The sequence below is a fragment of the Aulonocara stuartgranti genome, assembly GCF_965226115.1.
Source record: "Aulonocara stuartgranti genome assembly, chromosome: 18".
Taxonomy (NCBI): domain Eukaryota; kingdom Metazoa; phylum Chordata; class Actinopteri; order Cichliformes; family Cichlidae; genus Aulonocara; species Aulonocara stuartgranti.
Genome location: NC_138954.1, coordinates 23,970,855 through 23,988,367, shown reverse-complemented (window position 1 = coordinate 23,988,367; position 17,513 = coordinate 23,970,855). Strand labels below are relative to the sequence as shown.

The 17,513-nt window shown below is 43.0% G+C and overlaps 1 protein-coding gene across 3 annotated transcripts in view; it reads right to left on the bottom strand.

The window, feature by feature from the left end:
- The window catches only part of kcnn1a (potassium intermediate/small conductance calcium-activated channel, subfamily N, member 1a), a 67,122-nt gene extending 54,356 nt beyond the window's left edge, over positions 1-12,766 (bottom strand). The window contains exon 1 of one of the 3 annotated variants that reach the window (XM_082512294.1): positions 11,388-12,766. In XM_082512294.1, the coding sequence (XP_082368420.1) occupies positions 11,388-12,692 (1,305 nt within the window). In that variant the 5' untranslated portion in view covers positions 12,693-12,766. Of the gene's footprint in view, positions 1-3,276; positions 3,392-6,104; positions 6,146-11,387 lie in introns of those variants that run through there. The other 2 variants (XM_082512298.1, XM_082512295.1) reach the window with 2 other exon arrangements.
- Positions 12,767-17,513: the final 4,747 nt, after the last annotated feature.

The window sequence follows — 17,513 nt, the reverse complement described above, 5'->3', positions numbered from 1 at the left end:
ACCAGATACCTGTGGCCCAGGAGATATTCTTTTGGTGAATTTCATTGCCAGGGACTCCAGTTTCATTGAGCTGTAGTTCTTTTCAGCTGGATGAAGACTTCAGCTGGCATAGTTGATGGGTCTCACTTTACCCTCTTGTTCCTGGGACAGGACTGCTTCAAGTCCTTTGTGGTTGGGGTCCATCTTCAGAATAAAGGGAAGGCTAAAATCAGCATACGCCAAGACAAGTGAGGACATCAGGGGTTTGAGGTCCTGAAAACTTCTCTCTGAGCTGTTAGGCATCATACAGGGCCACACTCCCGCAACAATTTTTCTTCCTAGTGAGGTCAGCCACCAGCTGGTGGAGTGGGGCAGCCACCTTGACAAACCGCACTACCAGCTTGAAAACCCAAGAAATTATCTTAATTCTGATACTGTCCTTGGCGTTGGCCACTCCACTACTGCAGCCACCTTCTTGGGATCAGTCGCTACTGCAGCAGCTGACACCACATAACCAAGATACTGTACTTGGCAATGGAAAAACTGGCACTTCTCAAGTTTTACTTTGAGCCTTCCTGGTTTCACTATTTCGTAGTCTGCAGTCCACACAGAGTTGTAGGCTACTGTCCTTCTTTTACGAACTAGGACGATGGGAGAGGCATACAGGCTGCCACTCTCTTATAACAGTACTCTCTAGCAATTGGCAAATGCGGGCTCTCACATCATCATAGTTGGAGGGAGGCATACGCCTATACCTCTGTCTCATTGGGACATCATCAAGCAAGAGGTGGTCATGGGTAACTAAGCTTGTGTGATCCAGGTCACCATCTGAAAACAACATTACCCCAACTTTGTCTTGCTCTAACAAAGGGAGAGAAGAGAGGTACAAAGACCTTATCTGTTCTCTTACTGAACTACCCAAAGCATCATGGGACGAAAGCCTAGCTGTGACAGGACTGGGCTCCTGAATCACAGTAGAAATCCCCTTGGGCAAGCTTACAATCTGTGCCTGGCTTAACACACCAAGTGGACAATGGGGGTGCAAGTAAACCATGGTACCACCTATGTTGACTACTGGCACATATACTGTGCCTTCCCTGACAGTAACCATTCCTGGAGAGACAAGCACACGCTCTGAGAGGGACTAATTATCAACAAGGGGCTTAAACAACACTGCATCTGACTCAAAGAGTTGCTGCAAACACATAGCAGCCACTCACTTGACCACACCACTAGGTGTGAACACAGGACATCTTACCCAGTACTCTTGGGACATCAGGAGAGGGCTTTTGACCAGGGTGGTACTTTACACTCACCTTTATGAGGCACATTTTTTCCAGCACTTCTACATCCAGCTCTACATAATCTCTAACCCGTTGGAAGCCTGCAATTGCAACGACTGGTGAGACCTTGGGGCGTCCTGGAAATGTTCCCTAAAGAAGCTCTTGGTAATTGTCTAACAGGCACTTTAGCGGCACCCCATCCACTTTAACTGTCACGAAAGGGCACAATGCCACTAAACTAGGGGCAGGAATGTGAGAAATGGGATCTGATGCAGGTAAGCCTTTATTAGACCCTCCTGACGCTCTGTTCTTCAGATCAAGGGGAAATAGTTTCCCACATCCTGAGCTATAGTACATACAGCAGCTGGCGCAGGGTCCCTAAGTGCCTGTTCCTCTGAATCCACGTGTGTAACATTCCCTAACATAGTGGCCTGGCTTTTGACAGTGTCTATGCAAAACGGTATCAGGGCATTTAAACCTAGCAATAGTGTGGGGAGCGGTTTGCAATACCATGAGACCCTGGGTCAGCTGGTTAAGCTGTTCCTGCTGTTTTTTTAACAATTCTTTTAACTCAGCAATTTCTGTCCAACCCGTGTTAGTAGGTGCGACACCTCTAGAGCACTGTAAAGCACTAAGGGACGGGACAAGATGTCCCCATGCCCCTAGGCTCATTGGGTTGCCCTTCCCACTCCCAACGGATAGCTTCAGCTCGCACATCCAAAGTATAACCTGGTGACTGATGCACCAACCGTTCTAAAATTTGGGTCATACACATGCTCATTGAACTGGTCTCTGAAAATACCAAAACATGCTCCCCTAGGGACACACCATTCAACCTTTTTTCATAAGACAGCACAGAGCATGTGAAAATTCCTGTAATGACTCTTCCTCTCGCTGCTTCCTCGAGAAAAAGCTTTATTGCAAATAGGATTTAGGGCAACCATACAACTCTTCAAGAAAAGTGAAAATCTTATCTGGATATTCCCTCTCTGCTCTTGGTCCGTACACATATTACTAACCCTGATCTCATTGTTAGCTTCCCCTTCCAAATGTTCACATATAAAATAAGCTTGATCAACAGGTTTTAAGTTTCTGGTTCTCAATGTAGCTTTAATTTTCTTCACTGCAATCCCAGAAGAGGCCCTAAAAACTGGACATTATCTTTCTCTAGAAATGTACAGTAAACGTTCAATAGGTACAGTAAGAGCAGGGTGAGAGTCACCAGCCGGAGAGCCAGTGCTTGAGCCAAATGCTGCCGGCAGGGGATTAGTTGCCTTTTCCTGTAGCAAATGTTCTTTTTCCACCTGTAGCTGCTGAACCAAGTCCCACAGCTCTTGAACCTCATTCCACATTATGGGAGACAGAAGAGATTAGTTCAGTATGACCACAAATTGGCCTGCAGGGATTCCACAGCCAACGTCGAAAGGTCCCTTGAAATGCACACTGCTGTTTTTGTTCAAACATGAAAAAATAAAGAACTAACACTTTGTCTCAAATCAACTGACCAGTGTGAACCTGTCGACGCCGCCAGAATCTGGCCCCGCCCTCACATTTAATTATCTAAATTCTAAGGAACACGCTTGGTCAAAGAAAATGAGCTGAGACAAACAAAGCTTTCCCCAAAAATTATTTATAATTTATTTAACAATTTTCAAAATATTTCTTTTAATATTAATAAATCTTAAATACAATCACTATAATCAATCACAAGAAAAAGAAAATTAATTAGAAAGGGTGGCCCTACAGGCTGCTTGCTGGTTTGTCCAAACCTCCCCAGCCAGACTCCTCTTTATCCGCCAAAAAACATACTAGTTGTTATTAAGCTGCTGTTTTCTTTTCCTCGTCATCAATTATTCCGTATATGATTACCTGATGTGTCTCACGGAAAGTGCTCACCAACAAGCAGATCACCCGCGCACAGCATCCTCACCACCAGCCTTGCAGCACATTTCCACACACACAGCTATAACCACGAGCATGATAATCAACTATGTAAAGTTGCAGAATCCCTTACCGGTAGCAAATAAACAGAATCTGCTTGGTCTCTACAGAACCAAGCCACAGCTCTGCCGCGTTGCCACATCTGACAGCCTAAACGTTATGCACAGCTGTATGCGACTGAGACATTTAAAGAGCCACCCAATCCTGGCTGGCATCTTTCTGCACAAGGGGGAGGGCGTGCAGCACTAGACAGCACTCCTTAGTGCAATAAACAGGCAGACAACTGCCAGTTACAAAAGGTCCAACAGTCAAGCTGCAAACTCCACTGACGGCTAACAGAGTGAAAACATACCTTGGCTCTACTCGTGGGAAGGAGCGACGTGACCGAGGAAACCCCCCCAGCACGCTTTCTTTCCACTCTTTGTATTCAACTAGACCGCAAGTAATTCAATACAACTCTTATTGTGCAGGATCATTCAAATGAAATGCAAATGAACTAGAACAAGTGGAGAACTATTTGAACACCTCTTACAGCAATGCCAGTGTGTGTGTGTGTGTGTGTGTGTGTGTGTGTGTGTGTGTGTGTGTGTGTGTGTGTGTGTGTGTGTGTGTGTGTGTGTGTGTGTGTGTGTGTGTGATGTGCAAACAGTGCTGTTAAGTGTGTCTTGCTTTTGGTAAAGACAAGAGTGAAATGACTTGTAAATCTAATAGACAGTCTTGCTCTGCACATGATTTCTTAACCAAACTCAGTAACCCAAAGAGAATCTGCTACACAATACAAGGCTGATCTCTCTCTATCAGCACACATGGTAACATTTCAGAGCAGACGAGCAGCATAGAATTTGAACACAGCGTAGCACACACAGACACACACAGACACACACACACACAAAACTAGGGAAAACAGTTTAACAACAACTATATAATTTAACCTCGTAACTCTCCTCGAGCTGCACAATAATACCATATCTGTCATTTCCATCCGCTGTTTGCTCATCCTGTCATATGGAGGGAATGTAGTGAGTGCTCAAGTGATGCTCGGTTGAGTCACATTTTAACTTTGGGTTACACATCACCAGCTGCTAGTTTTGCCTCTTTTCTGTAAACTGGTTGTACTCAAAAGTGTGTTTTTGCCTCAAGTAGTTGTTTCTACCTTTATCAGAAAAGAAATTCTTGTATATTTTGCTCTCCTTTGCTGGAGGTTGCTAAGGTAGCCCCCCTTTTAGGTATTAAATTACTTAGGTGATCGGAGACCGACACATGGCTCTTTCTCTCAGACATGTCTGGGCTTGTGTCATCGCTGTACACAATAGGGAAGTTGATGCACGATGTTGCTACATCCTTCATATCAAGGTATGGCACTTTTTTTTAATCACGTAAAACTTTATACCAGGACAGCATGGTATGGCATAGTCCTAATTGTAAACAGTGTTTGATGCAACAGTTTACTCTTTGTACAAATAGTTAGAATCTGATTACAATACTGAATAGTTAAATGCAGACACTGTACCTACAAATCTAGATAGCTACACTTTAGCCTACACTTTATAAAATACATCTAATCAATCTCATGTTATAAATCTATGACACTCTGAATGTAGAACTGGGCTTGAGCAATATATGTAACTACTGTATATATGTAAGGTTACATCCATGATAAAGCAATAATGGTCAGATTTACATCAGCCAGACTGAAGTTGAAATCTTAAAACTAAATCTGAGAAATAAAAGCAACATTCACATGCTGCACTGTGCAAAAGTCTTGAGCCACCTCTCATTTCTTTAGATTTTCTTCCATGGAGAAAGATTTTCTGTCACAGTGGTCTTGAACATTAGTTATTCAGTCTTTCTGAAGGTCTTTCACAGATTTCCTTTAAATATTGTCTGTTTTCAAATCATTGTCAATATCTGAGGAGGAGATCAGGAGAGAACAGTAAGTGTCTACAGCCATCTGTGAAACACGGTGGAGGCTCTGTCATGGTTTGGGGCTGAATTTCAGCCAGCGGTGTTTTGAACTTCGAAAAGTACTGTCTTTTCAGTCCACCATGAAAAACAATCTAGAAGGTGTCTTACTGGCAACTGCTTCATTTTTCAGCATGGTTGTTCTAAAAAAATACTGTCAGTGCAGTAAAAGCATATCTAAACAGAAAAAACACACATGCAACACTACCAGTCATGGATTGGCCTCCGTCGGCACCCAACAACGTTTTTTAAAATTAATTTGTAAGCAGCAACACATATTAGAAAAGGAAAACACCATGAAAGGTCCAGCACTCAAGCTACAAACTCCACTGACGGCTAACAGAGTGAAAACAGGCCTTGGCTCTACTCGTGGGAAGCCACGACGTGACCGAGGAAACCCCCCCAGCACGCTTTCTTTCCACTCTTTGTATTCAACTAGACCGCAAGTAATTCAACAACTCTCCTTGTGCAGGATCATTCAAATGAAATGCAAATGAACTAGAATAAGTGGAGAACTATTTGAACACCTCTTACAGCAATGCCAGTGTTTGTGTGGGCTATGCTGGAGTGTGTGTGTGTGTGTGTGTGTGTGTGTGTGTGTGTGTGTGTGTGTGTGTGTGTGTGTGTGTGTGTGTGTGTCAAGTGCAAACAGTGCTGTTAAGTGTGTCTTGCATGTGGCAAAGACAGGCTTGAAATGACTTGTAAATCTAATGGATAGTCTTGCTCTGCACATGATTCCTTGACCAAACTCAGTAACCCAGAGAGAATCTGCTACACAATACAAGGCTGATCTCTCCATAGCAACACACATGGTAACACAAATCTATTTCAGAGCTGGAGTGCAGTGTAGCACTTAAACAGACCGTAACACACGCACACACACACAAAACTAGGGAAAACAGCAATCAATTATTAAATGAGCTTCATGTTCATACTTACTGCCTGCGTATTTTGCCAGCTGCAGCCAAAAACTAAGAGGCCCCCACTGCTCAACACCTACCTCACTTCATTCAGCTTTATCAGAGATATACAGCGGTGCCACTCCTTCTAATGCGAGCTAGAATGTGAGCTGCCCTGTCTCTGACATTTAATTGTTCTGTCGGGTGTGTTTACTTTGAAGGTGTTGGCTAGCCCTCCAATGCATAGGCCAGTGGAAACATGGGCATCTAATGAGAGCAAAACAAACAGAGGCCCTACAACAACAACAGCAGGGAGATGACCGATAGAGAAAGTTTAAATGAACATAATGTTTCTCCTGGCATAAGCCTGCCAGTAAATCATAATGCTGTAAGCAGATCTGTCTACATCAATTGTTTCGAGTTCCAGCAGACAGCGTTACCTCAGCGTTATTATGGAGCCAACCCAAACACACACACACACACACACACACACACAATGATAAGATAAACTAGTTTTTTAAAGAGAGCCAGAAGCTGAATTACCTCAACATTTCCTTAATTTAGACAGCTCAAGTGCACAAGCGTCCAGGTAGGATTCAATTAGAAATAAACGATCTCGGTTACAAGAAAAATTGAATGCCCGGAAAGGAGAAAAAATTACATGCTAAACAAGAAGCTTTAAATGGAGAAGAGCAACATCTGGCGAATCAAATGTTTCCTCGCCCTCTTTTAAGGAAATAATCATTCCCCTGCTACTGTTCAGACCTCTTGCAAACACAACCACGCTAAATCTTCCAGACAGCGTCAACGAGACACAAAGTTGGTTGCAAGTGGCACTTTGATATATACTGTGTTGACCTAGATCATATAGAGTGATTATAACCATGTTGGACCGCCATTTGGCAGGAGCTGCACAAAAGGTTTTACTGTAATAGCTTTCCTCCTCTTTCAAGCCATCCATTCTGCAGTGACACATACAACCTTATGTTCTCCTGAAAGGTGGGCTGGCAATCGCCCGGCACACACACACACGCATACATACCGCTACAGTACAGTAAAGCAGGCCTGTTGCATCCAACAAATGTGTGATGCGACAGGTCAAAGAGAGAAAGGTGACACCAGGTTATAAATATATTTTTTTCTTCTTTTTCTTTTTTTCTTCTCTTCTTTCTAGATCGACTTTTTATATTGGTTTTCCCTTAAGGGCAGTTTTATCCAGTGTAAAACTGACTGATTTGCTGCGCAGCCTCTAATGCCACATTGGGTAAACTGAGAAGAAGTGAAATGATTAGCACATTGACAGGTTAGTTTGGTGACAGAAAATGAACAAGAAACTACTTAATAATTGATCATCGGTGCCATTTTTCTAGCAGAATTATAACTTATATCTTTCTTAAAAACATTTTAAGCTATATCGTTTTATTTGTGAAGACCTTTCTCTTGTGCTTGGATTTTGACTGCTGATCAGCTGTAACACATAGCTCCTCAGAAAATATAAGCTGACACTGGCAGGCCAATATCGTTGGGTGAGTTTAGCTATTTGCTAATTCATCAGTACCGGCCTTTATAACAAACAATACATGGAAATTTTAAAAGTAAAGAAGAAACACCCTTTAACATCGTATGAGCGTTGACATCACGTGGTTTGTCCACCAAAGCACACTCAGCAACTTCCTGTTAGCAACACGTGTTTGGAGTGACACAAACACAGCAACCAGTGTAAATGAGTAAATAAATAACTACACATAACAAGTGTTAAGAAAACATGTTTATGTTTTGTGTTTGCGAAAGAAAAAAAATATCTGCCGATATATCGGAATGTCCGATTTTATCAGATCAAAAAAATAATAAGACTGAAATCTTTCACTAATTTAAAAGTTCTCATTAGTTTAATCTCTTTTAAGTTCCAATTCCTGTAAAATTTTCAAACACTCAAAGAAACTAATATTCAAACTAAAACAATCAGACAACCTACTCGGTGGAGATATTTAAGTGTGTCTATAAAGGTGTGTCATTTCAGAATATTTTCTGGTTCCAGCCTCTTACATGGATTTGCTACTTTTCTCTAATCAGTATCGCTGAAAGTGGATCATTTGGGTGATCTGACCTGTTGTTTTAACAAAACAAAATTCTGAAGATGTCTCCTGATGCAATTGTTTGATTTTATCTTGTGTTTTTATAATTAATATTATTTTTTAAACTACATAAATTAGCTTAATGCCATAATTTGTCATTTATGGCATTGAAAAAGTGATGATAAGGAAAAGCTTGTAGAAAATGTTGTAGAAAATCTAAAAATCTGAGATGTTGCCCTACAATGCTCTATGAAAGTGCCAGGATGAATTCCCCTGGCTTGTGCTCCCACATGTCATCTTTGGTGTTCCAACAAGAGACAGAAGCCACGTTAATATAACAAAAAAGAGTGCAAAAAAAGGAAACCCACCTCGATTTCCATGACTCTGCATACAAAGCCTTGTATTTATTTTATCACATTTTAAATTTCAGACAAACCTCCTTTAATTCCTGGCACTGAATCAGACAAACTGTATCCCGATTAATCACAGGTGTCTGCTACACACAGTGTTGGTATATACTAAAAAAAAAACAACTTATTAAAGGAAAGCAAATCCACTGGTGTTTATGTGCTACAATGTCCCTGCAGGGAATATCACCATAGCAGTAAGTGGCAGGCATTAGAGTACTTACACAGCCCGGCACAATAGAAGCAGCAACGCAGCTTTCAAAGCACAATGTTACTGAGGCAGGACACAATATCGTACTACCTGCCATCAGTTCAGTGGGCTAGCTATTGAGTTTCAGGGTGTGCTGATACTGTAACCGTATACACTTTATCGGGCTTGTTCTGTCACAAGTGTTTTGTTTAAGGGATTTCAGATGGGTGAGGGGGTATGGGCTGTCTCATTAAGGGTGAGTCAATAAGATGTAACCACGATCCCACAAACGTCTGCGGATAAATAAGCATTTCTCGCCGTACCAAAATACTTGGCATGGTCAACCTGAGCGAGTGGAAAAGGGCTGTTACTTAACAGAGTTTCATAGCAGCAGTTCCTCGATTGTTTTTCTTTTTCCTTCGTTCTTTCGTCCTCATTTCCATTTTCATGATTGAAACGGGATTGTGTAATAGTTGTGTGATAATAAATGTCTTGTTCACAGTGCCAATTACATGCTGGAAAGCTGCATACAAATGGGGATAATTACAATACATAACGGCATTTTGATTATTTTTGAGAGTGCACAAAGTTCATCGTATTCATCTTGCTTCTCGTTCGGAGGCTTTTTTGTAGCCCTGACTGGTGTCCCACTATGTGCGGACACCTCAGACCATTTCACAGCTTTCAATGCCTCTGTGGCTCTTGAAATCACTCAATATCACGTTGGCAAAGGATTTTAAGCTTATTAAAAATCCCAGATTCTTTACACAGTAATGAGCATGCACTTGGACTATTGTTCATTTAATCTTTATAATGAGTTTTTACACTATAATTAGTGCAATATTGGCTCATTTGCTATTATATAGAGATAATAGTTTCGCAGCATTCTTATGTTCTTCCCAAACATTGTGTTTTCCATTCTTGTTCACTTGTTTGTGATTCACATTAATGTTTAACTAACTAACCAAAGACAACTGATACCTGGTGAACAACATATCACCTGTGCCTTCATCTATGATGCAGTGACGCCAGCAGCAGCACCAGAGCCGACCGTCATACTTCTGGTAATAACTTATAACATTATTTTTTAGGGATCTGGAGATCAAAGCAGACTCTGTAGTATGGACACAACTGTAATATTATGCAACTAGAAAAGGTAGAGACGCTACTCTTGATTTTTCCTTCACAGAGCCTGTGAAGTTGTTAACTTCAAGGAAAAAAGTGTACTTTTCCTGAAGCCACTTGGTCATTTTTGGACGTTTTGCTGACGCTCCAAAATCGAGCCAAGTTCAGAACAGTCGTGTCAAGGTGGTTCGATATAACACCTTTTGCAACTGGTGCCAGCTCAGCCTCAGAAAACAGCTGTGGCATTTTAAAAAGGAGCCTCTTGGTGAGATTTAGATGCTGCTGAGCCCTCATCAACGCCTTCCTGTTCCTTTTTTTCCCTGTCCTGTAAAAACTTCACCTTGACAGCAGTGGGAGGAAATGCTGAAGGGGGGGAGGAAATAACAAAGGTGGCAACTAACTTAATAATCATTTTAAAATGAAACAAAAACCTCCTAGGTCCATCAGTACACTCAGTCATGATTCAAGAACTAGATTTCTCAGTGTCACTTTTAAAAGAGTACTCGGTGTGCTGCGGGGGAACATCATCAGCAATCATTATCATCAACAATCCGGTTTAACACTTTCCAATTTATCTTTGTCTGCCTTATCTTTTCCTTCTGTCCAAACTACAATAAAACTCCTTACCCTCCAACTTTGAGTAGCCTAAAGAACATCAAGTCACTGTTTTATCAGCGACTTTGGAACAAATGGCTAACTGGATCAAGAAGCATTCATAGTTCTTTAAATTTCCCACCCCCTCCTTCTTTTTCCCCAATTTTTTGGGGATTTTGACAGACATACGCACATTCCACTTGTTGTTACCACTTTCACTTCTGATGTCTGTTGAGTTGTTATAACTCACTCCTACCCTCAGTTATTCCCATTTTTTATTTTTTGTACCCAGTCGATATTTAGTCGTCTTAATACAGTGTGGAATGCACTGTGGCTGTTGGGAGAGAGATCTCTGCGAGCAGGAACATGCAGCAATGTATGAAGTGAGTGTGCTCACAGAGCCAGGTATCAGGGCCTAATAACATTAAGCTGAGCACTGACTCTACTGTCTCAGAGCCAAAATATAAAAATGTCCTCATGTTCTGTGGAAAACACAAACCTCCCTGTTTCTAATCAGCGCCATTTGAATATTTCTAATGTACTGCCTAAAACAACACCGCAACATGGAACAGGTGTGTGCGCGCGCGAGTGTGCGTTTGGTGTGTGTGTTTTTGGACTTGCATGCGGACGCTTGTGTGTGACCACGCGAAATAAACAAGCTTCCAGGTAAAGAAAGGAAACACAGAGTTGGTTATATGTGCGGTAGTTTCGCGCATTCTGTTAAAGCCACCTAATAGATTACTGAATGACGATTCGCACACGAGTGCGCGCACCGAACGCGTAGGTTAATGTGTTCTATCAAAAATCATATCGCAGGCGTGGTCATTCACTGAAAATCTTAGGAGCAGTTTATTTTGTCATCTGGAGCTGTCTCCGAAACCGCATGATAAAATGTGGAGAGGAGGGGAAGGGAGTAGGGGAGAAAAATCTACCTTGTGGAGGTCTATGCGTATCCTTTCCTCTCCTTTATGTGGACTCTCGGGCCACAGGTGATAGCTCGAGCCGTAGTTGGGGCTGTCTTTGCTGCTGTTGCTGCCGGTAGTCGCGGACGAGTTCCCCGCGTATGCCTGTTGTGTTACCGGGGGGGTTACGCGGGAGTCGCGGTTGTTTGGCTGGTCGCTCTGCGCGGTGATCCTCCCAGACTTATTGCGGTCTTGTTCACAGTGCTGCGGACGCTGGGGACAGAGCCCCAGTGCGCCTTGCTGCCGCTGCTGCCGCTGCTGCTGCTCTTGCTGTTGCAGCAGTGGAGCCCGATGAGTCCTACATAGCTCTCCTGAGTCGCTGGCGCAGTAGTTGATAGGCAAGCTGCTCCCCACCAGTAGCTGTTGCTGCGCTCGTAATTGTGGGATCTGTTGCTGCTGCTGCTGCTGCTGCTGCAGGTCCTGAGTCTGAAACTCGAATGCTCTCCTAGCCTCGGTTGACTCGCATACATTTAAAGAGCGCCCTTTCTGTGAGTTTGCACGGATTTCTTCAGGGGAGGGGTCTTTCTGCTGGAGTCTTAAATAACAGTGCTGCTGCTGATGCTGTTGCTGCTGCTGATGCTGTTGCTGCTGCTGCTGTTGCTGCAACAACTGCCTGTGGTCTCGGTGCCCTCCTGCTCCTCCTCCTCCTCCCCTGCAGCGTTCCACGATGCTTGCCTGTTGGTAATTACTGGCACTCCTTCGGAGACGATCCCCCCTCTTAGATTCCCGGGAAAAGAGCAGAGAGGAAGAGGACGACGTTGGTGGCGGCGGAATAGGCGGCGGAATAGGCGGGGAGGGATGAGGTGGGAGAGGCTGGAAAGGATGGGACTGGTTTTGAGACAAGCTCGCCTCCTGCTCTGAAAAACTGCAGTGGCAGCTCGGAAAAACGGGCTGCTTCTCTGACTGCGGCGGCGGAGGCTGCTGCTGCTGCAGCTGAGAGCCGGCCGGGGCCCAGGGATCCTGGTGCAGGTGTGCCGGCTGCCCGGTGTTAGGTTCACTGACTCGGTGTGAAGGTCGCTGGGCGGTGTCGTAGCTCGCCAGAGGTAGAGGGTCGCCGCTGTGAACAGGTCTCCGAGAGGGCTGGCTCAGACAGGGGAGCTCCTGGAGGCTCTGGCGATGAGCGGCGGTGGTAGAAGTGCGATCTCGGTGGTGAGAAGAGGGCGGGGGCGGCAGGCTGAAAACAGGCGCGACTTGGTCTCGGCTCTGCTTGCTGTTTCCTCGGTTTTCGTCGGGGATTTGGTGCTGATGGACAGCTCCCGCGTACCGATGCCGCATCCCCTTGATCGCCTCGTCTCGCTGTGGTTGCTCCTTTGCCGTGCAGAGCTCCGACACCCGTTCATTGCGATCAATCCCAGCAGAATAGGACCGACTTGTATCATTGGTAGGTTTGACCAAGACCTGCCTTAAAACGTCACTATACAGCCAAAACACCGCCTTCGACTCAATATCGGTCCATTCCCTGCCATGCGCACAGGTTGCAGCAGATCGATCACTCCCGAGTGTTAAAGATTGGCCTATTACAGGAGCGGGACTATGCAAGAAAGGTGTTTAAATCCCGCACACTGACGGGTCGATCATGTTAAGCCACTGCGGACCTAATGCATCGAGTTTGTCAGTGTTGCCATAACCGCCTTGTATAATCAGAAATCACTTTTTTACTGCTACGTCACCCATATCCAACATGCCCACATACATCCCGAGCGTCACTAAAATTTATGACCAACTCTGCATGATTGCCTTGTTCGTAAAGTATCCGCATGTTTAAGGGAAAAACACGACGGCAACAATTTGTGTCTGTTTGCACATCACATTTCCACTTGTTGGTCCATGGAAAGCACATAAAATCAACAGGCGTGTAGCCGATTACCTCGTGCTATACAGCACAAGCCTTGCAGTATGGAATTTAATAATTCATGTGCATAGTTTTTGTATTACCAGGCAGAAATATTAAGGATGGGTGCTGCATTCAGAGCCCGCAGTCACCTCTCGCAGGCTGCCGTGTGTGACGCGCAGCTCGCAGCTGTTGCATGCTCTCACTAAGACATTGTACAGGCTTCACTGTCACAGCTGTGAGGGGATCGGTTAGATGGAGACAGAGAGAGGGGCTGGGCGCAGACGGCGTTGGTGCTGGAGGAGTTAGGACACGCATTTCTAAAATAGCCTATACTTGCCGGGGTGTCAAGTGGCCAGAGGACTGTCCGTCAAATATCTGTTAGTGCCATGCAGCTGTGAGGATTACTCATCCAATAATAGACAACTTGAAGTACATAAGTTCAGATATATGTATATTTTTAAAGTCTGCCTATTTAAAATAGCCATATGTAGAGAAAAAAAAGTATTCTACACGTCAATACTTGTAAAACCCTGTTGGCCAGCTGTGCTGTAAAGGAGGGATAGTAATACAAAGAGAGATTTCATTAAAAAAAATTTAATTGTTGGAAAATACCCCTTTGATTTAGTAGGACCATTACATTTTGTTGCTTTGGTTGGAATTTATTATAGAACTGAGGTCTATTAAGTAAGTACATGGATTTTCTTCTGCAGCACGTTTAAAGCTTCTCCTTCAGAGAAGCACATAAAAATAGAGTCGCAATAAATTGCAGCATGGGAATGCATTGGGGATTAATCAGTAGAAATAAATGATTTCAGAGAAAACAAACCCATCGGGCCAACGTGCTTTAATGAAGGCCACTTGCACAGGTGTTGTGCTTTTAAAAGCAGAATCACTGTTTGTCTTGAACCCCTGATTGTGAAACTTCTCGACATTTGATGGTCAGACATTAGAAGTCTTGGTGCAGAATAGTGATAAGAAATAATAGATCAAAGACTGAAACTGTTCTAGGAGTAAGATATGCCTTTTACAGGACTTTGATCCTATATGCTGTGTGGAAATCTGTCTATTAAATTTGTTTCCTATTGTCCCAGGTAAACAGATTGCTTTAGAGTTGTGTCTGTTCAACTGATTTGTGTTGTAAATCTGGGATTCTACAAGGGTGGAGGGATGTTTTCCTTTCTTTCTTTTCTCTTTTGCTTGTTATGCCCCTCTGTGACCCCTATTTTCTTTGTAGAGGCAGCAGCAACTTTTTTGGCAGCTTTGAGAATTATTCATCCAATAATAGAAAACTTGCTAAAAAAAAAAAAGTTCTCATAGATTTTTTAAGTCTGTCTATTAAAAATACTCCCCTGAAGAGTTAAAGGGTGTTCTACTGTATAGTACTGTATAAATTTACCAGCCAATTTGTTGTGGACACCCATTCAAGTGCTTGTTAACATGAATATCTAACAAGCCAATCACATAGCAGTAACATTTAGGCATGTAGACGACCTGCTGAAATTTAAAGCGAGCATCAGAATGGAAGAGAAAAGTGATGTAAGTGACTCTGAAGTGCTGATCTGTGTGGGATTTCCCCACACAAACATCTCTAGGGTTTACAGCCAATGCTAAAAAAAATAAAAAATAAAAAAACAGACTGCAATGAGCAGCAGTTCTCTGGGTGAAATGACTTGTTGAGAGCAGACAATCGAAATTATCCAGAAGAGTATCTCTGAATAACACATTGAACCTCCAAGCAGATCAGCTACAACACCTGAAGACCACATCTAATGAGATGCTTAGAATCAGGAACTGAGGCTACAGTTCATAAGGGCTTGCTGAAATTGCATAACAAAAGACTGAAAACACTGTTGCCAGCCTCAGTTTGTCCTGTACAGTTTGGATGGCAGGGTCGGAATTTGGATTAATCAAATTGAAAGCCTGGATCCGCCCTGTCCTAATGGTTCAGGCTGGCAGTGATGGTGAAATGGTGTGAGGGATATTTTCTTGGAACATTGGGCTCCTTAGTACCAAGTCAACATCATTTAAACACCACAACCTACCTGAGTATTGTTACTGAATATATCAATCCCTTCTGACCACATCTCCTCTGATGGCTGCTTCCAGCAGGATAAATCTCCATGTCACAAAGCTCAGATAATTTTAAATTGGTTTCTTGAACATGACATTGAGTTCACTGTATTCAAATGGCCTCCACAGTCACTAGATCTCAATCCAACAGAGCACATTTGGGATGTGGTGGAACAGGAAATTTTAATCTTGGATGTGCAGCTGACAAATCTGCAGCAACTGTGTGATGCCAATCTGTGGAGCAAAATGAGGATGCTTCCAGCATCTTATTGAATCTATGTCATGGAGAATATAGACAAGTCTTAATGCATTTATTAGGTACACTAGCAAGGTGTACCTAATAAAGTGACCAGTGAATGTATGTGTACATTGAAAATGGTCTTCACAGGGAATTGTTGAATTGAATCAGGCCTGTGGGCTTTGTCCACTTCACAGTCAGTATGCAAAGAGGGTGAGTGAACCTTTTCACTGTGTGGACATGTGACTGTTGTATTGAAAAAGACTTCTGCATGCTTTTGTAGTTTCATGGTCTGATGGCTAGTATGTAAAAGTGTAGGCACAAACAACTCAAACACAGCATTTTAGCCAAGAGAGAGAAGCGGAGACTGAGCCAAAGAGACAGGAGAGGATAGAGGATGGAGATGAAGACGCAGCCAACTTTTACATCATACATTAACCATTCTTAATAAGTAATAATCCTTCCCTTAAAGCTGGCTCAGCCATTTGAAGGTTTGATGGGTCCGAAGACTGCAGAGGTGGCACACTTTGCCTAACAACTGGAAGAAAGCTGTGGTACACTCTGTTTTATAGCTATGTCTATGTACTGCAGGAATTTGGAGTAGAGCTCTGGCCCAGGCTGCATTAGAAACCTGAGCATTTTCATTAAGTAATTGGTCGCTGTGACCTGTGTGAGTTCCTAAGCAAGATGGAGTTTCATTTGCTAGTTTGGGAAGCAATGTTACTGCTTCCACGTGAATAATTAAACCAAACTTTACAACTGCTGGACACACACAAACACCCATCCACCAACCAGCCACACATGCCAAAACCCACACTTTATATCTCAGTTTTCCTTTTTTTTCTCCCTTCCTCCTGGTCCAGACCTGCAAAACAGCATATTGTGTGTCCTCGTCTCTGTCGGGTGCTGTAGGGAGACACTGTGACACTAAAATGGTAGAGGAGGAAACATGGAAGAGGCCAGTGGCTGCAGCATGTAACACAGGAAGTAGATAAGAAACTGTAATTACAGAGAAAGAGAAAACCAACCAGGGTGTAAGAATTTGTGTGTGCGTGAGAGAGAGGAAGAAACTGATAGTGTGTGCATCTGTGAGAGAAACTGGACAGAGAGAGAGAGAGAGAGAGAGAGAGATATCTAAAAGAGCAGGTGCACCAACACAGAACAGATCAAAAGAGTTCAATTGAAAAGAAGAGGAAAACAAAAAATGCGCTGTACTGTGACATAAACCAAAAAATGATTATACACAGGTACAGAGATTAGCCATTAGCAAAACACAGAAAACATCCACACTGAAAGACCTGTTTCTAATGTTCTTTGCATCTCACTATGTTTGGTGTAATATATCCAATAGCATTTATTTAATATTAATGTGACAAGCTTTACATTTACAGTATTAGGTAAACTGATGTGACTTTGACTGAAGTGTTTGGCACGACTTGCTCAGAGACACTTTAATTGAGCACATGTGGGGTTTCAAACCAGAGTCCAGCTCCTTGTTACCAGCTGCGACACTATAGCAGGTATTGTTTTCAGCTTGTGTGTCTGTGTTTGGTGTTTGTGTGTGTATATGTGTACTTGTGTCATCACTGCAAAACAGCACTCTGCTCCTGGTGACGTTTACTGTAACGTGAACTAACCTAAAGGTGGTTTTAACTGCTTTAGCATAAAATACATCTACGAGGGGCTGATTATGCACACCAAAATGGTTTGTACAACAAAGCTGAAGACAAATGGACATCACATCCTCTGTCATAAACTGTCATAAACAGAGGGAGATGCAGCAACTGTTTGAAAAGATTTTATGGAAAAAGCCTTGAAAAAAACAAAAATTCTTCGCTCCTATACCAGCGTAAATGTGGAGGTATGGTCTGAGTGAGGACACTTGATGTGCACCCTATTGAAAAAAAAAAGCAAAGAAAAAAGGAGAGAAATCACACTGAAGGAAGTCAGCTGT